The following is a 26,943-nucleotide window of genomic DNA, read 5'->3' on the forward strand; positions in this document are numbered from 1 at the left end:
AAAAAGGAAATACAGAGGACGCAGGGCAGAGTGACGGAGGGTGTCAGAGAGGTTGAATCGCGGTGATTTGTGTCCTGTGTTCCCAAAGTCTCGTGGCTGCACCAAGGTGACAGGGGCAGACATTTGCAAATGTCCTGTGGTGCAGGAGCGAACGGTGAAACTAGAGAACGGAGTCTCGGTCCTGCCAGGCTCGGCCTCTGCAGGTGACAGAGACCCCCTGCCTGGCGTGGGACGCATCTGGGTGCAAGGGAGACCCGCCAAGCACATGTCCAGCAAGTGATGGGAGGGATGGACGGCCTGGGATGAGGCAGGAACGTCCCGGACTTCCGGGTTCGGGTTCCAGGTATTTGCCATAAAAGACAGCAAGGAGTGTGGCCCAGCAATAAGTGGTTTCCTTGCAAAATGGCTCTTGGACTTGGATGATGAGTCGGCAAAGCCCTGTATTCACTAGCGTGGCTCCTCCCCTGTCACCACCTCGCAGCCCAGCGCCCCTCCCAGCTCTGCTGCCCCCCAGCTCCGCGGGCTGGGGCTGGCTTCTCAGAGCAGGACCCGCAGCCGCGTCTCCTCAGGGCGCTCACCTTGGTCAGAGACTCTGGAGTCAGGAGGAGGCGGTGTGATTCCTTTTTCAGGAGCCTGTGTTTCCTATTGACACCACTTTCACAGTCATGCTAATTCATTCAGGAGGGGAAGGCCGACTGACTTGCCATAGTAGGGGAAAATGAGGGAGTGCTGGCGGTCACCTCAGGCTACGTCTCCTTCTGTCTCCCCGGGCCCAGCTCCTCTCTCCTGGTCCTGCTCCTCCACTGTGTTAGTTAGTGATGCTGCATAACAGATTACCCCAGGCTCCGCCCACTCATCATCTCACAGTTTCTGTGAATCAGGGGTCCAGGCACAGCCTAGCTGGGTCCTCTGCTCAGCGTCCCGCCAGGCCACCATCCGGGTGTCAGCTGGGCTGCACTTTTACCCAGAGGCTCAACTGTGGCAGGGAGTCTGCTCCAGGGTCCCAGGGGGTGTTGGCAGAATTCGTTACCCTGTGGCTGGAGGACTGGGTCCTGGGTGCCTTCCGCCTGTCAGCTGGAGGCCTCGGGCGGCTACTAGAGGTTACCCACGGCTCCTTGCCATGTGAGCTTGTTCAGCACAGCTCCCTGCTTCATCAGGCCAACAAGGAGGGTCTCCGGGGCGGAGTCAGAGGTCTGAGCAGCTCTGCCTGGCCCTCTCCGGAAATGCACCCACCCCGTCAGCTGCCCTCACGAGTCCCGTGAGAATCCCAGGAGGTCACGTCCTAGCGTTCTGGGCATCCTCTCCACCTCCCGTGTGCAGTGCTGGCTCTGAGAGCCGGGCCCCCAACCCCATGGCGGCCACGGTTCCCCTTTCCCATGAGGGCCACTTCCCAGGCAGCCCAGCCCTTGGCTGCGTCTCTATATGAACAAGAAAAGGCGTCATGGAATTTGAATGGATGAGGAAGGGGCTGTCAGCGTGAGCAGAAGCAGACACTCGATCTCATTGTTAGAAATTCCGTGCATGTCACAGAAACCTCCTCTTGGGGCCGAGGCCACTGGGAAGCCGAGACTAACCCACTCTCACTGGGGGTTTTCTGCAAATCCAGCGCTGGCCCCCAGCACCCCTGCTGCCCCCCTCAGGCATCTGGGCCCCGAGCGCCCTCGGTCCTGGTCACGGACGCTCAGTGCAGCCTGATTGTCAGCAGGGGTAGCCGAGGTCGTCCCTGTCCAGAAGTTTCCACAGGAGACACCAAAATCCCCTACACACTCTGGGTCCGTGTCCCTCGATGAGGACGCAGCCTGGCAGCAGCTCGGTTGAGGCCAAAACTTGCAGCCTAGACCAAGACAGCTGTTTCTCCGCCTCCACCCCCACTGCCGGTGCTGTGTTTCAAGGTCAAGCTTCCAGCCAGAAACACTAGGGCAGCACCCGAGTAGGGGTCCCCTCCAGACATCCTGACACTTCACTGTAGTGCAGGGCACTGACCTTCAGTCCCAGACATCTACATCCTCACCTGGGGGGTACCCGGTGGGGGGCCCTTGGGAGTTATGACACTGAAGATGTGCAGCGTGGCACGGAGCAGCTGCACGGGAGCCATGGCAGGGGCCTCAGCCCGCCTGGGCTTCTCACTTGAACCCGACGAGACCAAAACTGTGTACATTTTCCAGGAAAGTGGCTGGAACACTCCCAGGCCAGTCCTGGAGGGGTCTCCCCACCCTTGCGCTGCTGACATCGCCTGACCATTCTCTGTGGGGGGCCGTCCTGGCCACTGTGGGGTGTGGAGCAGCCTCCTTGGCCCCCACCCCCTCAATGCCAGGAGCCCCCAGTCGTGACAACCGCAGATGTCCCCAGACATCGCCAGTGTCCCCGGGGCTTGATTGCTCAGGTAAGACCCCCCTCCAGACGCTGCCTTCCCATGCAGGCCTGTCTCTAAAACTGCTCAGGTAAACACACTGATGGCCCCCCTTTTTTTTCTTTTTTAGCATGAAAAACGTCCTTACCTACAGCTAACCCGTAGGAAGAGCCTCTCTGACTTTGTTTTGCTCCAGGACCGTCTAACGGCATCAGAGGCGGCGTACCAGATGCCAAGTAGCCCCTGGTCATTCTGGTGCTGAACCTTCAGTCCGCTGCGTGTTGGGCAACCATCCAGAGCCCAGAGCAAAGGTCTGGAGCCAGTGACCCAGGTCCGAGGTTTGTGCTCAATAGCACATGTGCCCCAGGCAGGTCCCCCATTCTGCAGAGCATGCCATCCTGGGCACATGCCCACGAGTGGCACCCACTGTGGACATCAGGTGTGGCCAGGTGCTCTGCCCCTGCAGCCTGGTCCTGGGGGCCCTGTCCTGGGAGAGAGATTGGCCCTGGGGACAGAGTGAGTTCCTGGAAGGAACCTCTTTGGTAAACCCCTGCCCTGCAGCCAGCAGTCCCACGCATCCACATGGCCCTTTGGTGCCAGGTTTCCCAGGCACTGCCCCCAAAGATGCCCATGTCCTGGTCCCAGGGCCTGCGGACGTGTCACCTCACGGGACAGAGGGGACTTTGCAGGTGGGATTAAATTAAGGCCCCTGGAATGGGGGTGACCCTGGATTCCCTAGGGGCCTCGTGTCATCATAGGGTCCTTATCAGAGGGAGGTGGGAGGTCAGAGTCAGAGACAGAAGGGGGATGCTGCGCTGCTGGCGGTGAGGATGGAGGGGGTGCCGTGAGCCAGGGATGCGGCGCTTCTAGAAGCTGGAAGAGGCAGGAGCCGCTTCTCCCTGGAGCCTCCAGAGGAACCCACCCTGCCCACGCCTGGGTTTTAGCCCCTTGAGGCCCGAGTCAGATTCCTGACTCCAGGACCATGAGAGAATCCATGTGTATGGTTTTAAGCCACCAAATTTGTGGTAGTCTGTGACAGCAGCCACGGGAAATGCAGTGCCCAAGGAATGTACAGGGAGCTGTGGACACCGCGAGAGAGGGTTTTGGCTCAGCCTTGTGCATGGACAGTGGACCAGGGGCTTCTCAGGGCAGATGACTCTTCACAGGGTTTTGCAGGATGTGTAGGAGTTTGTCTGGGCTCAGGTAGGAAGGCCTGGACCTGCCCTCCCGTCTCTCCCAGGCTCCCACCCTTTGGCTCAGAGCTGCTCACTCTGGGGGCTGGGGTGACGTACTTCCTCTGTGCTGGGAAGCCGAGAACAGAGGTGACATGAGACACAGGCACTGGGCGAGCTGGCCTGGCCCGGCTCCTGGCTTGCACACTCTCATATGACTGCAGTCAGCCTCCGGGTGGACAGAGAGGGCCTTTTCTTCTGCTCGCGCATCAGCCGCACTGTCACCGTGCGTCACCACGGCTCATTGTCCGCCTGCGCCCACGGTGGCTCGTTCTTGGCCTCCGGGCTCTGGCCAAGGGCTCCCAGCCCCTTGCCCTGCGGCTCTGTTTTCCCCTTGCTTGTGGGCACCTCACTCATTCCCTTTTTTCTAGCCTTTTCTAAATATAGCTGCCAGAGGGCACAATTTAGCCTGTGCACAAAAGGACCAGTTGACAGGGAGTCACAAGATGATGGTCTCTGGGGGCGCGGGCCTCGTGGGGGGAAGCGCTTCACTGGCGAAGACCCAGCTGGGCTTTTACGGCCGCACCTCCCACCAAAGGTCATGGTGCCCAAGGTCCCAGAAGGCCCTCATGTGGCCAGCCCTCCCCACCCAGCCAGGCAAGGGTGACCATGACCCTGGAGAACCTCAGGCCCAGCGGCAGGCCTGGAGCCCGGAGCCCGGAGCCCGGAGCCCGCCCTGGCTGGGGGCAGGGGTGGGGAGGGGTGGGGTGGGGGCCAGAGTTGCTCACTCAGCTCCTGGTTGCCGGGCGGTCAGAGAGTTTTTCCTCCCTCGCAGTAAAGGCTGAGTGCTGGTGTGGCGCCCACGGCTCTCTGCAGGCCCCCTTGTGGTGTGACCTTGCTTGGTGCCGGGGGCAAGGCCAGTGCTGGGACACCGCAAGGTACCCACCCTCCCGCTGAATTTCTCGCCCTGATGCCCAGCACGTGCCGTCCAGGCTGTGTGCACGTTTCTGGAGGCCGGAGCAGGGCTGCTCTCCCTCGGCGCTGTGGACACGGGGGACCGGGGCGTTCTCTGCGGGGGTCTGTCCTGGGCACGGCGGGATGGGAACCCTGCCTCACCCCCTCGATGCCAGGAGCAACCTCAGCTGGGACAGCCACAGATGTCCCCAGACATCACCCTGATGGAGATCCCCCGTTCTCGGGGCTTCTATGCCAGGATCTGTGGTGCATGGGTCCCCCCAGAGGTGTGCAAGACCGAGGCCTGGTGTGCACAGCAGGTGTGCAAAAACTGCACGGGGATCAAGATGCTCGCAGACGCAGCCATCAGCCAGCTAGCTTCCCCCAGCCCTGCAAGGAGGCGGCTGGTTCCTAACAGAAGCCCAGAGCCTGTTCTCCCAAACAGCATCTCATTCTGTTTCGGTTTGGGATTTTTTTTTCCTCTCTCAGCCCCGCCTCCTCCTCTTCGGAACAACGTGTACCGGAGGAGCTGTCCCCGGCGGGGGGAGAGCCCGCTTTCTCACCCAGCGTTGTTTGTCCTCCTGCTGGCTCTGGCTGGAGGTTTGTGTTTGGGGCGGGGGGAGGTTGATTTTTTTCTCTCTCCTCTTTAGTGGCAGGCGGGGATGAGGGGTCGGACCACCAGGCCCCGGGGAGGAAAGAATTCAGAAGCTTGGTGAGCTGTAAAGCTACCCTTTCCGGAAGTTTTCAAGCAAAATGAAGGCTGTTTCTGTTCTCTCTGAAGACAGGGAGACGGGGACGCAGGCCCCCGCTGCCAGCGCCCCCTCCCTCTGAAAGGCCACCTTCCTGGGGCTCTGACTCAGCTCGCCGGCTGCACGAGCCCCGTCCACCCGCCTGGATGAAGAGGCTGGGAGAGGGACGTTTCAGAACTGCCTGGAAGCAGCCAGGCTCTCTGAGCTGGGGTTCACTGAGGCCGACTTCCTGTGCATCAGAGATGAGATGCGTGTGGCACACGTGTCCCAGATTCTGGGAACCATGGGGAGCCAGTTGGCCGCTAATGGAGAAGCTGCTGGAAACTCCTCTGGTCTTAGTGCTTTACCCCTCAGGGCTGTTACAAAAGAGAATGGCCACTTGCTCAGTGTCCTGTCCACACTCAGCGGGAGGAGTGAACGCCACCTGGAGCTATCCGGGGCCCCATGACCAGCGTCGAGCACAGAGAGTCCTAGAAAGAAGCCAGTCCAATAACCAGGAGACCCCAGTTGGCCTCCCCAGCCCAGTGTATCAGCTATCTGTGCCACGTAACAAGCAGTCACAGACCAAGCAGTTTGCAGCTCAGTTCTGGAGGTCAACCGGCAGGCTGCGGTGTAGCTACCTGCTGTGCTGAGGGCATCACAGGCTGAAGTCGAAATGTGTCATTGGGAGCTCGTTCAGACTGTTCCAGAATTCAGTTCCTCGCAGCTGTAGCGCCGAGGCCCCCCTCCCCTCTTAGCCACCCCCATTTCTTGCCACCTCTGTCTTCAAAGCCAGCAGCAGAGGATCTCCCTTGTGTGGAATCCCTTGCGCACTTGCTCCCTGATTAGGGCAGTCACCCAGTCAGGCCCCCTCAGTCACGTGTGCCACATGCCACGGCCCAGCCCAGGTCCATATCCCTTCGTGTTCTCAGTCTGAGAGAGGGGACTGTGCTGGGTCGCTGGGAGTCATCACAGAGGTGATGCCCTTTCTCGGTTGCTGGTGAAGGTCGGTGTGACAAGTACCTTGTAACTGCTGGTCACCCCCCACCCACCACACTGGGAGAGGCGGGGCCTCCTGTGCACGGCCCAGGGCGGTCGCTCCGGGCCACAGGTGAGACTGGGTGCGTTAGCCCAGACTCAGGAAGGGCCCTGAAATCCCCATCACCCGCTGAAGGAAAACCCTCGTTCCTGTTTCCTGTGATTCTCGGTTAAACAGCAAAATTCAGGAAAGAAGTGTTGAAATGAGGGCCCTGTTGAGGGGTTCTGACCCAGTGGCTCTCAACTGAGGAGCGATGCTGTCCCCCACCTCCAGCACGCGGGGCGATGTCTGGGGATGCCTGTGGTTGTCACAACGCGGAGGTCCTGGCATCGAGAGGATGGGGACCAGCGAGGCTGCCCCACACCCCGCGGCACCCGGGACCCCCCCGCAGAGAATTTTAGCAGTGCTGGGGGGCAGACCTGGACCGGTCTGTCCTCCTCAGGACAGCGGGCGGTCCTAGGCCGCCTCGTCCCGGGCCCGGCAGCTTGTGGAAGGTGCGTCTCTCAGAGGCGGAGGAGCAGCGGGTCAGCGGGGCGCTGCCCCCGAACCACTGTTGTCGTCCCCCAGCATCGTCAGCCCTGGTTGCTGTGAGCAGGAGAGTCAGCCTAGGGCGTCTGCCTCGGGGGAGAGACTTGGCCGCGGCCTCCTGGGGACCAGCGTGCCTCACACTGAGTCCCCGGCGCTGCGGGCCCACACTGGGTGTGTGGGACTGACAGCCCGGCCAGGGCCTGGGTGTCCTCCCGGACCGCACTGGGTGCAGACACACCACTTCCTCCCCAGCCCAGACCTCCGGTTGCCCTCCTTCTCAACAGGGCCGGGGGAGGGGTCCGCAGTGGCTCCAGGCTGCGCCTCCTCTGGGGCCCCCAGAACCAGGAGCCGCTCCTCGCTCCTCGAAGGCCCTGCTTTCCTGGCCTCTGCCAAGCCAGCCACATTTTTCAGATTCTTTTCCTTTTGCACAGCCCAGCCAGCCAACGTTCAGAAGCCTCCCCTGGCATCCCGTTCTTTCTCTGCTGGTAAGGAGACAGCGCTGGCGGCTGGGGTGTCGGTTTGTCGGGCAGGCTAGGAGTGGCACCCATCCCAGCTATGAGAGCTATGCGCGGAATTCAGGGGGAATGCAGGCATTTTTGTGTCTCGCTGTCATTGCTTCCTGTGCAGGCGGAAAACACCTCTGAGGGTGGAGATGGTATCACAGGCTGGGCAGGGGAGCACGTCTGCTCTCTCTGGTCCCGGGCCCGGGGGAATGCCAGCCTCCGAGTCTGCCCGCGGGACACGCCTGGCAGGTCAGGGCTTCCCTGGGTGCCCGGCTGTGGGCCAGGGAGGCTGGAGGTGATCCACTTTCCCATCAGCCTTGCTGCTCAGGCCTCGGAGCCCCGGGGTCCCTGCAGGGGCCAGGCTACCCCAGGCCTGCTGTTTGGGCTCCTTCATGGCTTTGCCCACTTGGACACTGAGGCTCAGCCCACCCACCCCCAGTGAGGTCTCAGGCACCCCTCAGTGAGCAGCCTGGACGCGCCGTCATGCTGAGCACCTCGGGAAAGCGCAGGATCCCAAAGACATCTGAGCGCTTGCTGCGTCCAGGCCTGTCCTGCCGCCTCAGCGAGCACCATTTGTCCCTCGGACTCGCCGAGGAGGAAGGAAGGAGGCTCGGTCCCCAGGAAGCGCCAGCCCAGAAATGCAGAGGTCCTCCACAGGGTGCAGAGGCGTTGATGCACGGGTGTCTCGGGTACACACGCACAGCCCCACCAGAAGCTGGCGGGATGGTCCCCTCAGTTCCTTGGGGAAAAATGTCCACGACTCCAAGAGCCCCAGGGTCACTTCCCAACCAGCAGACGGGAGGCACGAGGCTGAGACTCTGCTGTTACATCTCACTCGGGGTTTTCTCTGACCCCAGTGGCTGCGGAGGCCTGTCCCAGGCCCAGCGCCAGCGTCGTCCATGTCCCCAGTGTTCTGCCCCGGCCCTTCCCCAAAGAAAGAAGCCATGTGAGGGTCCTGGCACCATCCCCCACGTGTGGAGACCCTCAGAACTGGGACCAGCCTCTGTCTAAATGCTTTGCCAAATGCACTGGAGCATGCGGAGACTGTGCCCCCAGCCTCCAAAGCTTGCCTCTGGATGCATGGGGGATGGGCCGTGTGCTGGGACCTGCCCGGCTGCCCCCAGGTCTGCTCTCTCAGTAAGCTCTGCCTTGGGAATTAGATTCAAACCCTGGCCCAGCCTCCATCAGCTGCGCGGTCTTGAGAAGGTTGTTAACGCCCTGAAGACCCCCAGCCTCAGTCTCTGCACCTGTAAAACTCGGGCACAGTCACCCCTCAGGGGCGCCAACACTGGGGTCCCCGCCCGTCACAGGGAGCGGGGATGCACTCCGTCGTCATGTGCGTGGCCCTCACGAAGCTCGTCGCTCCAGTGTTCTTGTCCACAAGCCAAAATGTGCATCTTATATTTCTTGGTCAGACTCCAAGAAACCACTGGTTTTTCCATCTTCCACCCCATCTCTGACCAGGGAAGTATGTGGCTTCCATATTAGCAACAGCAGGATGAGGGCTTTTGGTTTTCTTCCTTTGCTTTTTTTTTTTAACGTTTGCTTAAAAATGTTATTCCATGCACATGACGGAATATTACTTAGCTGTGAAAAGGAGAGAAGCACTGACACCCACTCCCACATGGACGGACCCTGAGAGCACGGTGCTTAGGGGGAGGAGCAGATGCAGAGGGACACACAGCGTGTGACTCCATGGATGTGAGATGTCTCACTTCTCTATAAAAGTTCCCCTTGGGACGGTTTTAAGTGGAGAGGTCACACTGTGGTAAAGATGATTCAAGGTGCCAGGGTGGAAGAGATTTCTGAGAAAGACATTCTCCCAAGGAACTGCCAGCCCATGGCAGAGGCAGGTGGACAGGTGTGCCAGCCACCTGGGCATGATACAAGGACCCACACAAGGGGTGAACCCACACGAGGAGGCCCAGGATGACAGTGTGTCCCCCAGGGAGCACCCACACCCAGAGAATGGGGTCAGATGGTGGAGAAAGAGACCTCTGGTCCCTTCAGCCCCTCATGAGGCACTGATCCCATTCACGAGGGCCCCACCCTCCTGACCTAGTCACCCTCCAAAGGCCCTTCCTCCCAATACCATCACAGGGGGTTAGGCTTCAACACACATTTTGTGGGGGTCACAGACATTCCGTCCACAGCAGGCAGGATACGGGGCAGAGGAGGAGTTCCTGGCAGTGGGAAGCAAGTGACACGCTTTGACTTTGCACTTGATTTTGTCAGAGTGCAGAGGTCCCAGGTGGTGTCTGGGCAGAGCAGGGACAGACCCGAATGTGTTCTCAGAAGTTGCTCCAGTGTTTGGGAGGAGGGATGGAGGGATGGGGAACGGAGCAGGTGCCCCCTGGGGGGCACCGGAGTCTGCCTGGCCTGCTGAGAGCCCTGCGGAGCCCATGCAGGGAGGGGCTGGCTGCACCAAGGTCTCTGGGGCCGCATCACTCTGGCCTGGACCAGTTGTGGCAGATGGGGGGGTCCACATATTTTTTCAGATGCTGACTTCCTTTTTTCCTGTGTATAAAATCACACAATTCAAATGAGTGACCTCCTGAAGTAGTACCTACAGCTCCGATCGTTGGGCCCCAATAACCAAAACAGCTGAGAACAGTGTCACAGGATTCTCAAGGCAGACGCACAGGGCATCTTCTGTTGGTGGACCGGGTGGAGGCGCGTACTGAACTGATGGCTCCTGTGACTCTTTATTTTACCCTAATTCTTGAAGTTTATTTTCACCAGGTCTAGAATTTTCACTGGATCCGTCACGTTGTTGGTCCTTTTTCCTCCAGCTTATGTCTGTCTGTCTGTTTTATAATTAGCTGGTTTTATTAAGCTATAATTCCTCCTCCCTAAGATGAACAGATCTTACATACACAGTTTGATGAACTTTGACAAATCTGTACACCTGTGTACACCAGCACCTCAGTCGAGATAGAGAACGCTTCTAATGTCTGCCTTCTGTCACTTGACAAAGCATTTTGAGGGCCATGCACGTGACTTCATCTGCCAGTAGGTTCCTCTCTCTCCTTGTGCAGTCCCATTCTGTGGCACGAATTACTGCAGGTTGGCCCATTCTCCTGTGGACGGGCGTTTGGATTACTTCCAGCCTTTGCTGTTGCAGACATATGAACGTCTTGTACAAGTCCTTTTGTGGAAATAGTTTTTTATTTACCTTGGGTAAGTCCCTGGGAGTGGAGTTGCTGGGTCACAGCTTTGGTATGTGTTTCGCCTCATACGAATCTGCTCACCCGTTTTCTGGAGTGGTTGTACTATTGTGCTAACTCCCATCAGGAACGTGCGAAACCTCGGTGTGTCTACAGCCTCCCCAGGACTTAGTGTTGTTGGTCTTTTCAATGTTTTCCACCCAGACAGTCATGGAACAGTCTCTTACTATGGTTATCATTTATACTTCCTCCAAAGACTAATCACTGAGCACCTCTGAGCACCTCTCCATGTGCTTCTTGGCCATTTCTCTGTCTGTTTCTAAACTATGTTTCCTGCCTGAGGTTCTGGGGCTTCCTGAATCTGTGGCTTAGAGTCCTCTTTTGATCAGTTTTGGGGAATTATCAGTCACTGTCTCGTCAAAGAGTGCTTCTGCCCCATTCTCTCCCTCCATCTTCCAGAGCTCCAGTTGTGTGTGTGTTAGACCTTGCTGCGTCCTCTGTGCCTTTCGCCTTGTCCCCTGTGGCCTCTCTCCATCTGTGTCTCCGTGCTTCATTCTGGAGATTTTCTATCTTTCATTTCACCGACTTTCTCTTCCGTTGTCTTTAACAGTCCTACGTCTTCCATTGTGTTCATTTTGGATATTAGCATTTTCCACATGTCCATGCATTCTTTCTCTCTATTTTCCAATTTGCTGCTAAAATTCCAGTCTCACCTATGGAATAGAATCAACATAATTATTTCAGAGTATGTCAGTTCCAGGGTGTGGGACTCCTGGGAGTCTCTTTGTATTGACTGTTTTTCCTGCTGATTTTTGTTCACGTGGCCCTGGCTTCTCGTATGCCTGGTCACTTCCAACTGTGTGCTAGGCACTGTGACTACTGCCTTGTTTGTAGAAACAATTGGAAGCCTAAGATTATGCCATTTTCCACCAGAAAGGATTCGCGTTCACTTCTGCTCAGCATCTAGGGCTACTAGCGATTGAGGGTCCCCTCAGTCCAGCATCAGGGGCTGCCGCTATTCAGAACTCAGCTGCAGCCGCTTGAGGGCCTGCCTGCTTCCTTTTCTTAGAAGGCAGCGCTCCATCCCCGCTCACACCAGGCGGGAGCTCAGCAAGCGCCCTCCCCCTGGGACGCCCCAATCTCACCCTCTGCACCCCTAGCCTTGGGGGGCCTGAGTGATAGAGCTATCACTCAGTCTCTCCGCACACCCTCCTCCCCAGGGTAGCCGGGTAGCCGGAAAGCCGGATCCTGGATGGAAATCCTTCTTACCTCACTAGCCCTCCAGTGCCTCTGTTTCTCTGTCCCGTGCAGCGCTGCTGGGGCCCCTCAGCAGGACAGTCTGTCACTGGTCCCCAAGACCTGATTGCTCTGGGAGCTCGCGGGGGAGTTATGCCACAAAGGGTCACCAGGCGCTGGAAGGCCCCTAACCATGTCCAAAGGCAGCACGGAAGCGACTGAGCGTGCCCAGCATCATGGACTCTTGAAGCCCAGAGACCAGCTGAAAGGAACCCAGTCTCACCTCTGCAGCACGGCTCAGAAGGGGCGGGGCCTGCAAGCTGGAAAAGGGGCCACTTCCGGTCTCTCGGAACCGGCTCTCTCACCACTTTCCTCCATTCCTAGTTTTAATATGATCGACTTCAAACTCGGCCCCGGGGCCAGCGGGCTCTGTGACACCCTGCCCCGCCCCGGCCCCTGGGCAGGTGAGGGGAGTGGCCACCCCAGTGCTAGCAAAACACTGGCCCTCCCTCATGCGCTGGCGCAGGAGGTCCAGGTCACCTGGTCTCATTCGGTCTCCCCAGCAGCTATGTTTATATTTGGCAGTTGCCAGGGTTACTGAAAGAGGGCCCCTGGTGGCTGCCAGCCCCTGGGACCTCTGATCCCTGGCACAGGATCTGGACGACCTGGAGGTTCGCTGGGCCTGCACTGAGAGGGAGTAGAACTCTGAGCATTGACCAGAGCTCACCAGAGCTCAGAGAGGGGAGGTAACTTTCCCAAAGCCACACAGCTTTGGGATCTGGGGCAGAATTCAGGTCCGCCACTTCCCCCAGGGGCCCTGCCTCCCACTCTGTCCCCCTTCACACGTGCTGTCGGCTGAGCTTCAGGGGGAGGTCTGGCCCCATGTGACCCCTCCCAGTCCCAGAGGGCTGTTAGGTGCTAAGAAAATTAAACCCCCTTGTGAAACGAACTTCTGTTTTCATCCAGCACCACTTCAGTTCAAACCGAACCATTTTAGTTCCATAAAAACTGTTTGCACTTTGCCTAGATGAACATCTCTTAGCTGCAAAATTTCTTCTAATAAGAGAGTTCCATAAAAGACAAGATTCCGCACCCAGGGGATACCGTGTGATGTCTGGTGACACCTGTGATTGTCACAACTAGGGGCCTCCTGGCATGGAGTGGGTGCGGTCCAGGATGCTGCTCTAACCCCTCCAGTGCCCAGGATGGCCCCCATGGAGAAGGGCCCGGCCCCGAGGTCAGCAGTGCTGGTGGGGCTGGGGTGGGGGCAGCCCGGACTATGGTGGGTTGTATGTCCCCACTGCTGACCAAGACCTCTAGGATTTGATAAACACAAGAGTTCAGCCACCTTGGAGCTTTGCCAGCTGGAGCCCTAGGCTTTTTCCCCCTGATACTGTCACCAATTTGTCACACTTTTTCTCTTGTCTCTGCCCATCTGTCCACTTCACAAACATTTACACCAAAGCTTGTCTGCTGGGGTCACAGGTAGCCGTGGTGGCATGGGGCAGGTCTATAGCAGGTGGCCCAGCTCCATGAGGGGTGCAGGAGGGAGGAACCGGGCTCTTAGTCAGGGACAGCGGCCAGGACAGGAAATGTTTAGACCAGATTTCCCTGGGAGGGGTGAGTGGTGACAAAAGTCCCTTCTACACATGAATGAGTCGTGGGAGGGCCGGTAAAGGCTGAGCACGGCCCAGCATCCGTGTCCCACAGTCACATGAGATGTCACCATTCGGGAGGCGGGGAAAAGGATGCGTGGGACTCTCTGTACTATTTTTGCAGCTGCCTGTCAGTCTGTGATTATTTCAAAATACAAAATAGCACAGTGACTTTGGAAACGGAAAATGTTTAACTCCTAACGGTAAACATACACCTGTCCCAGGAGCCAGAAACCCCACGCACAGGGGTTTACCCAGGAGAAATGGAAATTTCGCTTCCCACAAAAACCCATAGTTGAATGTTCACCACCGCTTTGCTCACAATCGCCAAAAGCCGGAAGCAACCCAGACGCAGTGCAGCAGGTGAATGGATCCACACCCAGGGGCACGGTCCTGTGATGGCCCGATGCCGATGGACCCAGCCACGCGGTCACTCGTGCAGACAGTGCCCTGAATGAAAGGAACCAGACTCTACACCATTGGACCCTATTTGTAGGACTTCCAGGAACAGAGAAGAGATCGAGGTCTGCAGGGGCCAGCAACACAGAGTGGCAACACAGTGGGGATGTCTTAGGCTGATGGAGTTTCTCCGTATCTTGATGGCAGTGCTGGCCGCGGGACTGTGTACGTTTGTAAGTTCTCATCAACTGCACACCCAAAAGCACGAATTTTACTGGACAAAAATTATACCTTAACAGAAAGCATTTAATTAAAGGAAATTATAAAGGCAATCACTGACCAGACTGTCACTTGGAGGCACCCCTTCTGCCTTTATCCACAAATACTGTCATGTGACAGGACTTTGCTGTGTGCATCCACACTTTGTCCATCTCCCTGGGTTTTTTTTCCCCTCAATCCAAAATTTTATCTTTTTTGCTCAACCTAGATTTGTTTTGTTTTGTTTTTCATGTAACACCTCCCCTGGGCTCCACATCTTTAGGTACCATTTATAATGGCAGCCTAATGCTTCACCAGGAAAACGTCCCAATGAAGTAGCCATTCCCCTACCAAGGAACATGTGGTTTCGTTCTAGTTTTTCACTATTATAAATAACACCGTCGTAAACACCTTTCTACATGTGGCTTTTTATTTCTTTTGATTTCCCCCCCACCCGGGATAAATGCCCAGACAGGGGATTTAAGAGGACAGCCTTGTAGCTCTTGACGTCCAGTTTATGAGGCTGAGATTGGACAACAGGACCAGAGGGTGGTGGGCGATCGCATCGCTGCCTGCGTCAGGTGGCGCTCCGTCAGCAGCCCTCCTGGTGTTCTGGGTAGATGAAGTGGCCACCACAATTCCTCCAGCCTACTTTCCTCGATTGCTAATGAGGCCATGCTCCATTCACTTTGATTTTTACCAGTCAAATTACTTCCTACCTGAATTGCTCGAGAAGTCCTTTCCTGATAGTTCAAGGGGACCCAACGACCAAGGTATTAGCAACATGACAAAGAGCTCGCTTGCCCACTAACCGTTGCCGTAGGTTTTCCTAGGTCCGTGGTCTCGGGTTTTAGTTTCGCCAGTTTGCCATGAAGAAGTTCTCAGTACTTGTCTATGGTCATAACGTTGAGCTTCTCCATTCACTCTGTTTCTTCAGTTGCTAAAATGTCACTTCTCTGTGACAGAATCAGTATTCTGTGCATTTTCACTAATTTGTGTAACTTAACTTTTTCATTCTATGGCTTTTTAGATGGAATCTCTTTGGTTGTGAAAATGAGGCTTGATCTAACCCAGAGGTTTACCCCCGAGGGTGGGTCTGCCCCCAGAGGACACAGGGCCATGTCCGGGGACATCTGTGGTTGTCACGACTGGGCTGCGGCAGGCATGGAGTGGGTGAGGCCAGGGAGGCTGCTCCATACCCCACAGTGCCCGGGACGGCCCCCATAGAGGATGACCCAGCCCCCTGTCTGCAGTGCCCCTGTTCTGACTAGGTGCCCCCATCCTGCCATCCCTGCAGCCCACCTTGGAGAGGCGCCGCCCCCGCCCGGGAGTACTCAGTCCCCCTGTGTACCAGAGCCTGGCGCCTGGGCTCAGGTCTGTAACATTCTGGTGACGACCCCGCCTGTGGCATCAGCACAGCCTCACACTAGGTCCCAAAGCACGGGGCCTTCACGGTCCTTGCCAGCCAGACACATGCCCGTGAGTCTTCTGCGGGAGCTGCCTGACCCCGGTGACTTCCCGGCCCTTTCCTGGGAGGCCAGCCAGGGCCTGGTGGCGTCTGTGAAGGTCCTATTTTTAGACAAACCTCACCCCAAGTCGTGTCCCCAGCCTTGCCAGGCCTGAACCCGCCTCTCCGCAGAGGCCGACCCTAGAGTCGGGACCTGACCACCGCTTACAGCTCCAGCCGCCTCACCCCTCCCTCCTGGAGTCAGCGATCCCACCCTCTCCCCCGGCTCCTCTGGGCCCCGGCAGGCCCAGCCAGGTCGGGTGCCCGCCGTCACGTGCCCGTTGCGGAGAGGCAGCTGGTGAGGAATGTTCCTGGCTGACTCAGTGCGCTGCCCGTCCCGCGGGAGCTGACCTAACCCCGGGGGGCACGCGGCCCACGCGGCAGTGACTGGCTGGGACATCGGCTGGGACGAGGGCTCCCGTCTGCTGCCTGGGCTGCGGTGATGCAAGCGTGTCTGGGTCCCGGCAGCTCCACCACTCACACACAGGCACATGGCACACTCATGCACAGGCGCACACCTGCACCTGTGCATACGCACTCGTAAACACACGCATCTGCACGCGTGTGCTGTGCGCACTCATATACACACAAGTACACATCGAGACAGGCTCACACGTGCACTGACACTCACAGACGCGCGTGCACCTGCAGCCCCCGATGCAGCCTCTCTGGCCGTCCCTGGGGCCCGGGGTATAACCCAGCCCAGAGGGAACCTCACAGGGCGCTGTGCCCAGACAGACAGACAGCGAGCAGCGCTCAGGGGCTTAGAGCTTAAGAGGGAGGCCGCAGTTGGGGTCCCCGAGGTGGCCGGGGCTCCTGGGGACCTGGTGGACGCCCCATGTGTGGGTGCTGAACGGTACTGCCTGGCCTTCCAAGGAAAACACGCCATGGGGCCACCCCGTTTGTTCTCTGTGAGCGTCTATATTTAGTGCTGAGTAATTTAGGTATTTTTAAGCCAAACCAAGGGCGGTTTTCCCTGAGCTGGATGTTTTGCGGCTGCTTTGAAGCTCTCTGCTGAATCAGAGCCCTCTGGAAGCCCACACGTGGGCTCTGTGCGCTCAGAGCAGACACACTTGGGCCTTTTCTGACCCAGAGAGGGGCCCGGGTGACTGGCGGGAAGGAGGGAGCCAGCAGCGTGGAAGGGATCTTTTTTAATCGAAACTTGGACGAAGATCACTGGCGGTTCACACGCTGCTGCACCAAATCGCAGAGAGCAAGTCCGAGCGCCCTGCACCCTGTATCCCCGCGGTGGCCGCTGGGTCAGAGCGTGGACAGCGTCACAGCCGTGGTGTCGGCACCGAGACGACCCCCCCACCTGATGCAGATTTGTTCAGTTTTATTTGTTCTTGGCAAGTTCATGCCCTGTGCAGACACGGGAATCCACCAAGGGCGAGAGACACAGCACTTCCCGCCACGCAAGGACCCTGGTGTCTGCCTTTCTACCCAGAACCCCCCCCAGGCCACCACCCCCTACAACCACGGATCTCTCTTCCATCTCCCCGACTTCGGCATCTCAGAGATGTTCTGTACATGGAGCTCTGGGGACTGGCCTTTGCCACTCAGTGCAATTCCCTGGAGGGCCAGCCAAGACTTGGACTTTTTATTGCCAAATAGGACATTCTTTGAAAACCTGAAATCTGCCTTTACTTTTCTGCAGCTAGCCCATTCTACCGACTGCAAAACAGACAGAGGTACAGTGTATTGGGACAGAGCACAGTGGGCTACTGATTTACCTGGGGGAACGTCAGCCCAGCCGGGACCAGCTCCCCAGGACTCCTGATCCTGGGCTTCGCACTGCCGCCCCACCCCCTAGCTGAACTAACACGCACCTGGAGCTTCCTCAACCTGGACGCTGCCCACACTGAGGCCAGGTCATGCTCTGATCCCATCTCAAGGCCAGGAGCGCCCCACCCCAAGTCATGACAACCATAGATGTCCCCAGACATTGCTCAGTGTCCCCTGGGGGCAGTGTCTCCCCATATGAGACCCCCTGGGTTAGAAGACTGCACTGACCCCAGGAGACTGCACTCCATGACCACTTGACCTTGAGGTCCCGGGATGCTGCACACATTTAAACACACATCTGAGTGGGAGGAAGGAGTGACTCACAGACACTGGGGGTCACCCTGGTTTACACTGTCTGACCCACCAGGCTTTATTCTGGTGTCTGGTGTGAGCAGGGATCAGACCCAGTTTCTCGGCCGTGGCACGTCAACATTCGGGGCAGGGTCATTCTCCATGGGGGGGGTCATCCCTGGCACGGTGGAGGGTGATCAGCTTCTCTGGCCCTTCGAGGAGCATCTGCAATTCTGACGACCACAGGTGTCCCCAGACATGGCCCAGTGTCCCTGGGGGCAAGGCTGCCCCAGCTGAGAACCACTGTCCCAGGGCCCAGGGCCCACGAAATGTAGATTGGATGGAAAAAAAGAATTATTACCCCCTTGAGGAACAGAAACAGCGTTGCATAACTGAATCATAAAAATAAATGACCATGCCTCGTCCACGGCTGGCGGGAACGTAAAATGGTGCAGCCTCTCTGGAAGACACTCCAGCGTTCTCTTAAAAAAACGAAACATGCAGGGGGCACACAGCTCAGTGGTAGAGCACATGCTTAGCATGCACAAGGTCCTGGATTCAATCCCCAGTACCGACAATAAATTTTTTAAAAAATCTAACCCAAAAGTAAAAATATTTTTAAAAAAATGAAACATGCAGGCACACTCCTCAGCACTTATTCCAGAGAAATAAAGACTTCTGTGCGCACAGAAGCCTGCACACGGACGTCTGTGGCGGCTGTGTCGCTGACAGCCGGAGCCAGGAACCAGCCCGCGTGTCCTCGGACGGGTGTTCGGTTAAACGGCAGCACCTCCACGCCAGGGATGTCTACTCGGCCGTGCAAAGGAAGAAGCTGTTGATGAGCACAGCTGCCTGGGCGATCTCCGGATGTTTATGCTGAGTGATAGATAGATAGGTAGATAGATAGATAAAGGCCAATGCCCAGAGTTCCCATACTGTGTGGTTCCATTTAAACAGCATTCCCGGGAGGACCAAAGTGTGGACGGAGCTCGCACCTGCAGGCCTGGCCACCAGGGTGGGCGGGGCAGGAGGACCCTGGGGGCGAGGGACTCCGATCCTCCTTGCGTCAGTGCCTCGGCGTCCTGGCTGTGATGTCACTGCATACAGGTTTTCAAGATGCTGCCGATGAGAGAAGCCGGGCAGCAGGCACTGGGGCTCTGTCTGCCGTTTTCTACAAATGCTTGTCCATCCACAGGCAACGCGACACGTTCAATGTGATTAAACTTTACTTTGCGGGCCCAGTAACACACAGATGGAGGAGACAGGCCCCGGGCCTCCCGAGAAGGGGCAGGGCGCCCAGACCCAAGGGTGCTGACTTCCTACGTGTTCCATCTGGGTCCACAGCCAGGGGCCTCTCCCCCAGTGAATCTGCCTCCAAGGGACACTGGGCCATGTCTGGGGACATCTGTAATCGTCACACTGGGGGGCCTCTGGTATCGAGTGGGTGGGGGCCAGGGAGGCTGCCCAACATCCCACGGTGCCCAGGACGGCCCCCCACAGAGGATGATCCAGCCCCAATGCCAGCAGTTTTGGGGAGGGCCTGGCACAGGAGCAGGAATCAGAGAAAACTCCCCTTGTCCTGCGCCAGCCAGCAGCCAATACCATGGCTTTGTGAACTTTCCTGGGACATTTGGTGGTCACATGCAGCGAGCACATGCCCCCGACCACACAGGAGGGGACTGTGGGGAAGATGTGCTTGGCTGGGCCTCCCACCAGCAACCTAGGGACTGCAGGGCTGCAGGGGAGTGGGGCGGGGCAGGCCCAGGAGGCTTCCGGAAGCGGGGTGTCCCTCCTGTCGGCCCTCCACCTGCAGTCCCTGGGTGTGACAGGCCAGCTCACGTCTGTCTGCTTCCTCCCGCAGCTCTCTGGACGACGGGGGCCCAGAGCTGATGGCAGACGATGTCAACCACTAACAACATAGCCCAGGCTCGGAAGCTGGTGGAGCAGCTCCGCATCGAAGCTGGGATCGAGCGCATCAAGGTGAGCTGGGTGGGTGGGTGAGTGGCGGGCAGAGGCGGGGAGAGACCCCCAGGCACACCTTCAGCAAACAGGTGGCACAGACCGCTCAGCTGGACGGCGGGGAAATGCGCTCTGCTGTGCCTCATGCTGTGTGACTTTGGGCCACTCACTTAACCTCTCTGAGCCAGTTTTCTCAGCAAAAAGACACAGATGTAAACCTTCTGTCATGGGTTGTGGTGATGGTCGGCGTGCCAGCATGCTTTATAAACACAGTGGGACCCGAGGCAGGCCTCGAGTTCTGCTCTAAGCCCACCCCAGCCATTGGGGTCCTTCCCTGGACAGCCCCAGATAAGGCCACCTCAGGCCCCACCGAAAGCATCAGCGTGAGGCAGGCACTGTGGCCTCTGTCCCCTCATCCTCAGAGCTGGCTCCCTCGCTGTGACAGATGCACACAGAAGTTAGCGCCCCAGCCCCTCAAAGGGAAAGGAGGACACGGGCCTTTCACTGTTCGCTTTCTTCACTCCTGCATCGATTGCGTTTTTTGAAATCAGCGTGTTTGATTTTTATGCTAAAAAGAAAAGAAAAGAAAAGAAGAAAGACAAGCAGTTCCTGCTCGAAGACACTTAACCCATCAGGGATCAGGAACATGCAAAGCAAAACAAGACAGTGCATCCTCATCAGGCAGTCAGCTCTGCAGGCTTTTTTTTTTAATTTGCATAAATTGAAGTTAACCATTTTTAAAGTACACGATTCGGTGGCATTTGGTGAACTCAAAATGTCGTGCAGCCATCATCACTGATTCCAGAACACTCCATCGCCCTAAATAGAAACCCCATCCCATGAGCAGTCATTCCCCATCCTCCCCCTGCAGCCCCTGACAGCCAGGAGCCCACTCTCTGTGTCTGGGGACTGGCCTGTTCTGAACGTCTCACATCCGTGGACTCACACAGCGTGTGTCCTTCTGTGTCTGCTTCTCTCCCTGAGCACCGTGCTTTCAGGGTCCGTCCATGTGGGAGCGGGTGTCAGGGCTGCTCCTGGTCACGGCTGAGTGATGCTCCCATGTGTGGAGGGACCATGTGTGTTTACATAAATGAATTTTAAGTCCACAAGTGGACATCATGACGACATCCAGGGCTTTCAGAGCGTGTAGGCCAAGCAGCTGGTCTCTGCCTCTTACACAAGATGAGTGTCTGACACTTTTCCAAATCACTCTTACCAAACCCATGACCGCTTTGCAAAGGATGGTGAGCCTCCTCCGAGAAGCTGTTTCCTGCCCCAGACCCCAGCCTGCAGGTGGCCAGGTGAGGGCCAGGAAGTCTCCATCTAGAAGACACGGGTGTTTCATGGCTCCACATTAGCCTTGCTCCAGCCCCACTGGATTAGTCAGGGGCATATGACTATATTACAGAGAGAGAAGGGTGTGACATGTATGTTAAGGCACTGGCTCACACAGTCGTGGGGCTGGCAGGTCTGAAGTGTGCACGGCGGACCACAGGCTGGAGACCCAGGGAAGAGCTGATGCAGCTCGAGTCTGAAGGCCGTCTGCAGGCAGAAATCTTTCCACTTTGAGAGACCTCAGTCTTTTCCCTGATGGCCTACAACTGATTAGAAGCGGCCCACCCACACTACGGAGGATCATCTGATTTCCTTAAAGTCCATTGACGTAAATGTGAATCTCATCTAAAAATACCTTCAGAGAGACGTCTAGGCTGGCTTTTGACCAGACAGCCAGGTACCCTGGCCACCGCAATTGTACACTTAAAATCAGCCATCGCCCTTAGTGTTTGCTAGGGCTCTCTTCCATCAGCACCCCCATCCCCCAGGCACGGCTGGTCTGGGGATTCCTGAGGAAGGGATGGCTCTTGGTGGAAGGAAGGGGTGGGAATCCCTGTGATGGCCTTGGGCCTCCAGCCCGGCCAGGTGCACCTCCCGGTGGGGTTAGGGGGCCTCCCACGAGGCGTCTGAATGTTCCAGAACTCTGAGCATTCAAAGCATTCCTGGGGGCTGAAGACAGAGCAGGCCCCGGTTGAAGTGGTTTTCCTCCGCGCACCCAGCCAGCCCAGGCCCTGGCGGAGGACGCTGACTCACCCGCTCACCCGCCTGTCTGATGTCGGGAGGGCTCCCCCGGTGCCCCTCTGAATGTGGGGAGGAGCAGAGGCAGGACGTGACAGGCCTCCCTCCCAGTCCCGCCTGGGGTTTTGGAGCCCCAGGACAGCGACCAGGACAGCAGGGTCAGGCCCAGTGAGAGGTCGCCCGCGAGGCGGGGACGGAGGGCGCAGAGCATCCCATTTCCTGGTCCTGAGACGCTTGTCGGCGGGAGGTCTGTCTTCCAAACTGAGCTCTAGGATCGGAGCCCGGGGCCCTGGCGCCCGGGGCTGCAGTCTGGGGGCACCGAGGTCCCTCCTGGCGGCCACACCTCCCAGAGCCCTCCCCCTGCCTCTCGCTGCACAGGTGGGAAGGAGGCTGCCGGAGGGGCCAAGGCTGCAGAGACGCTAGCAGGGTGGTGGGACCTCGGGAACCAGGCACCTGCCCTCATCTCCGCCCTCCTCTTTTGGGACCCTGGTGCAGGGAGTCCTAGGTGTCAGCCCACTCACCAGGGTCACTGAGGCCCAGAGGGCTTGTGGGGGCGTCCAGGCAGGGACCTTCCTGTCGGGTCCATTCTCGGGCGGAGACAAAGTCTTAGGCTGAGCCCTCCCTGACCCTTCCCTTCAGACTCTGCCCAGCTCCTGCTGGGGGAGGCTCAGTCCTTCTTCTTTAATCTTCTTTAAATTCCAGTAAAATAAACATAACAAAACTTACCATTAGTGATACTAGTGTGTCCACCGTGTTGTGCACCCATCACCACTACCTAATTCCAGAACATTCCATCACCCCAAAAAGCACCCCCATCCCCATTAGCTGTCATCACCCTCATCCCCCCCCAGCCCTTGACAGCCAGGAGCCCCTCCCTGTGTCTGTGGACTGGCCTGTTCTGGACGCCTCACATCCTTGGAGTCACACATTGTGTGTTCTTCTGTGTCTGCTTCTCACTGAACATCGTGCTCTCAGGGTCCGTCCCCGTGGTGGCAGGTGTCAGGGCTGCTCTCCTGGTCACAGCTGAGTGATGCTCCCACGTGTAGAGTGGCAGGTGGTGTGTATCTGGTCTTCAGTTGATGGGCATTGGGGTTGTGTCCACCTTCTGGCCGCTGAGCCATGCTGCTGTGGACGCAGGTGTCTTGGCCCTTTCTTATCTTTCCTCTCTCGTCCTTGTGCCCACACACAGGTCTCCAAAGCCTCATCCGAACTCATGAGTTACTGTGAGCAGCACGCCCGGAACGACCCCCTGCTGGTGGGAGTCCCTGCCTCCGAGAACCCCTTTAAGGACAAGAAGCCTTGTATTATTCTATAGCTTTGTTTTCCTGTGTGCTCAGCCCCTCTCCCCACCCCCCACCCCCAGTCAGGGCACCCTTCAGTACTTAGTCCCACAAAATTTTAACTCCAAAAGAAGTGCACAACGTTGCCACTGCCCAGATGGGGTAACGTGTATCCTCTGGGCTCAGCTGGGGCTTCAGACCCAGCTCTGCAGCCCTCACAGGGGCCCTGCTGTGCAACCACTTCGACGGGGAGCAGCTGAGATGCCCCAGCAAGAGGGTAACAATTTTTTTAAACTGAGTTGCCATTGGAGTTGCGGCCCAGGGCAGAGCTGGGCCAAGGGACGGGAAGGAGGTGGGTGATTTAGCTGCGGGCCTGGGCGACCTGGCCGGGTGTAAGTTTTGCAGTGGCCATTTGTGAAGATTTCTGCCGGGTTGATGGTGGGATGCTTTTTTTGGGGGGATGTGGGGCAGTAAGCAGAGTAAAACTGGTTTGGGGTTGGGGAGAGGCATTATGAGGTTTTTTTGGAAATTTCTCTCCTTTCCATTTAAAATGTGTTAATCCAAACTGCTAAAAGTCAGGTTTTATTGGCTGAAGCAGCAGCTAAACTGGATTGAGTGGTAAGGCACAAGCGGATTTTAGAGGCCTGGAAGGGGGCTTCGGCTGTGGTCACCCTGCCACGTGGCTTTCGTACGGCATGTGTCACCCGACAGCCACGCCACGGCCCTTGCCCTTTCCTGGGGACCCCGCGCATCCCACAAACGCATCTTCGCAAGTGGCCCTAGTCAGTGCTATGGCCGGCTGAGTTTTGTTTTGTCGTAAGCACGAGACGTCGGTGTGGGCAGCGAGCGGCTTCGGTCATGCTCAGCCCTTCCGTCTGGCTGTGTTTTGTTCCACTTCCGTGCATTGCCATGCAGCCCGGGAGGCCTGCCCAGTGAGCAGGGCTGCCCAGTGCGTCGAGGTTTAGCAAGGTGTGAAATGACCTGGAAGTAGCCGCGGAGGCCCCTGAGATGAGACCCTGTGCCCGGAAACGGAGGGGCACCCGCCGCCCCGCCCTCCTCGCTCGCGCTCAACGACCCCGAGCATCTGGCCGGAGGGAGCGAGGGGTGTCCATCCCTCCGCGCAGCCTGGGAAACGTGGGGCGTCATGGAGCTGACGGCTGGGGACAGGGCAGGGGCCCTTTTTACAATTGCTGTTTCCTCTCTTAAGACGCCCACCTGCCTTCACCTGCCAGCGCCGCCTACAGCCGCGGGGACCCCGCGCCCCGAGCTCCGGCCCACTCCCGGCGGCGGGGCCGGAGGCTGCAGTCCAGCCCCGGGGCCCGAGCGGGAGGGCCCTGCGCAGCCGCAGAAGGCAGGCGGGGCGCGGCCGGGCCAGAGCTCGTGCACCTCGCCCGCGCCTCGCCGCTTCGCGCCCCTGGGGTCCTGCCGGGCGCGGACCTTGCATCGCTGGGAAGCCTCGCGGGATGCCCCCCTTCCCCGCGGCCGGCCCCCGCTGCGTGCAGACCCAGGGCCGCGTTTCTCCCAGGCGCCCAGCTCTCTCCGGCCGGTCCGGGAGCACCTGGGGCCTCCGGGGGCCCGGCCTCCCGCACTGCAGTTGGACGGGCAAGCCGCAACCCCCCGCCCACTCAGGCTGCTGCCCCCTTCCACTGCGTGGGGAGCCAGCGGCCGAGGTGCCTCACCCCGTCCCCAGCAGAGCAGCAGGGCGGAACAAAGCCTGTTCCAGAAACCTCGGGGGCGCCCGCTGGGCAGGGGGAAGCCAGAGCACAGCGGGGCTTAATCCCGAGGGTTAGAGGGGCAGCTGGCAGAGCGCGTCTGCCGGCGAGGACACCCCCCCAGCCATCTGCTGACTGGTAACCCTTTGCTCTGTGACAGAAGCCTTAATCCCTTGAGCCCGAGCTCGGTCCGCGCACCGCGGGCCTTCCTCCTGCGCCCCCCACTGTCCCTGCCCTCCAGCCACCCGGCCCCAAAGAGGGCAAGACAGCCTGATCTCGGCGTCAGGAGCGTCCGGGGACCGAGACCCCATGCCAGCCGTGCCCAGCCCAGCCCCGACCGCGTGTCCCCACCCGAATGACTCGGGGGAAGGCTCTAGGAAGCAAAGCCCAGGACCCCTGGCTGAGCGGGGCTGGGGGTGAGTCAGCCTGGCAGCCCCATCCCGACTCCGACTTCCGGCTCAGCCAGCCTCCGCTCCCCCCAGCCCTGAAGCAAAATCGTCCGTTTCTACCCACCCCCACCCCGGAGACCCCAGGGACCCAGCTGCCTGGGTAAAGTGAGGCCCAGAGAGAGTGAGGACAGCCATCCCCCAGCCCCATGGCCGCAACCACCAAGCTGCACTTCAGGGGCCAGCAACCTCCGACCCCAGGAGGTGGCGTCAGCAGAAACCCCACTATGAGTTTCTTTCCAGCTGAGGAGGAAGCCCTCTTTTCCTTTCCTTTTTCCCCTTCTTAGAGTAAATGCCAGTGCCCTGGGCGAAGGCCTGGAGCCGCAGTGCATACACGGCAGTGTTTCCTGCTTGCGCTTTAGTGGCTCAGGTTATCAGCATGAAGACAGGGTTTTCAGGGCGTTCGGGGGACAGTAAGTGGCAGGGAGCTGGCAGGGGCAGCGCAGATGTGGGGGAGACCAGTGTCTCTCAGCCATGTGACTTGGGGGAGAAGGTGGGGGCTACTGAGGACACAGTCACCTAAGAAGGGCAGAGCTGGGCAGCAGAAGCGCAGTCTCCCTTTTTCTGCAGCCTGCAGTGCTCCCTGAGGGCCTGGCCCGGCCCAGCCCCGATCCTGTGGCCTTCCCTCCCCTCCCCTCCTCCACTCCAGGAAGGAGCTAGGAGCTAGAATGTAGCCCCTCCCTCATCATCCCCAAAGGTGACCCCCCAGGCCAAGAATTAAGTGACTGGGCTGTGACGTCATGCGGTGGGGATGTGAACCACTGGGCCTGCTGGAAGGTGCTCTTTCCTCCTTTGACGTCCCGGTCACTGTGTCCGGAGGCGCTGGGCCTTCTTGGCCTCGGGGTGGCAGGAAAAGGCCATTGGACCCTCCCCCGAGCGTGAGTGACCTGGGGCTGTTTCCAGGCCAAGGCGAGGCCACCAAAGGTCGCTTGTCCTTCAGGAGCATTTATAAAAAGCCAGCCTGACGCAGGGTCCCCTGAACAGAAGCCATGTGTCACCCTCCACCCTCTTCCTCCTCTGTCCCTGGAGACTATGGCCAGACATGGGAAGGACTGGTTCCTGCTTCTCAGAAGCAGCCTGTGGTTCTAACGGCTTCCACCCCATCTGCGTTTGGATGTCCAGTGGTTTTTATTCTGATTTTTAAAAAATTCCAGGTGTGCCACACCCACTTTCCTGCTGTGTTGTAATATTGTGTGGGATTGTTGATACCAAGTGAATGAATCCACAATAAAAAGGCTCACTGTTCCTTCCTGCCGGCTCCGGCCCTTCCTCAGCTCCCTGGCTGCTGCGTGTGGGGATGGATTGGGGTGGGGGTGACACCCCCACCCCTCACCAGCCGCGGGAAGAGCTACACAGATGGAACCGGGCTTTGGGCAGCAGCACAGAGAAGTGACCTCTGGCTCCTACATCTTTCTGACGTGTAGTTAGAAAATTGAGGGGGAGGCCATCTGAGGATCTGCCCGTGTTGTGAGTCTCGGGTCCTCTGAGAGCTCGGAGCCTGGGAAGGTCTTGATCTCGCCCCTTCCTGCTCTCCGTCACCCAGAAACCACCCTCGACCTCCAGACTCCTGGGGAGAGGTCAAATGAGTTGTGACCCAGCCTCACCGCACATCATGAAGAGTTAAATCTTTGGTGATACATCTGTACACGGCTGCCTCCCACCTCTGAGCAGAGAACTTTCTTTGTGTAAAACGTTTACAGAGTCAGCTGCATAAAAATTGTGCCCCATGTATCACGAAAGATAAGATTAGGGAAGATGTGGGGGAGTGGGATAAATTAGGAGTAGGGGATTGACAGACACAAAGTGCTACACATGAAATAGGAGAGCAACACGGATTCACTGCATAGCACCGGAGACTATGTTCAGTACCTCGTGATAACCTATAACGGAAAATAATCACA

At 58.1% G+C, this 26,943-nt stretch overlaps 1 protein-coding gene across 1 annotated transcript in view; it reads left to right on the plus strand.

Moving 5' to 3' along the window:
• The window catches only part of GNG7 (G protein subunit gamma 7), a 127,129-nt gene extending 100,836 nt beyond the window's left edge, over window positions 1–26,293 (plus strand). The window contains exons 4-5 of the mRNA XM_031689738.2: window positions 19,434–19,552; window positions 22,794–26,293. Coding sequence (XP_031545598.1) covers window positions 19,472–19,552; window positions 22,794–22,919 — 207 coding nt within the window. The 5' untranslated portion in view covers window positions 19,434–19,471 and the 3' untranslated portion in view covers window positions 22,920–26,293. The remainder of the gene's footprint in view (window positions 1–19,433; window positions 19,553–22,793) is intronic.
• Window positions 26,294–26,943: the final 650 nt, after the last annotated feature.

Source organism: Vicugna pacos, chromosome 22 (assembly GCF_048564905.1).
Source record: "Vicugna pacos chromosome 22, VicPac4, whole genome shotgun sequence".
NCBI classification, from domain to species: domain Eukaryota; kingdom Metazoa; phylum Chordata; class Mammalia; order Artiodactyla; family Camelidae; genus Vicugna; species Vicugna pacos.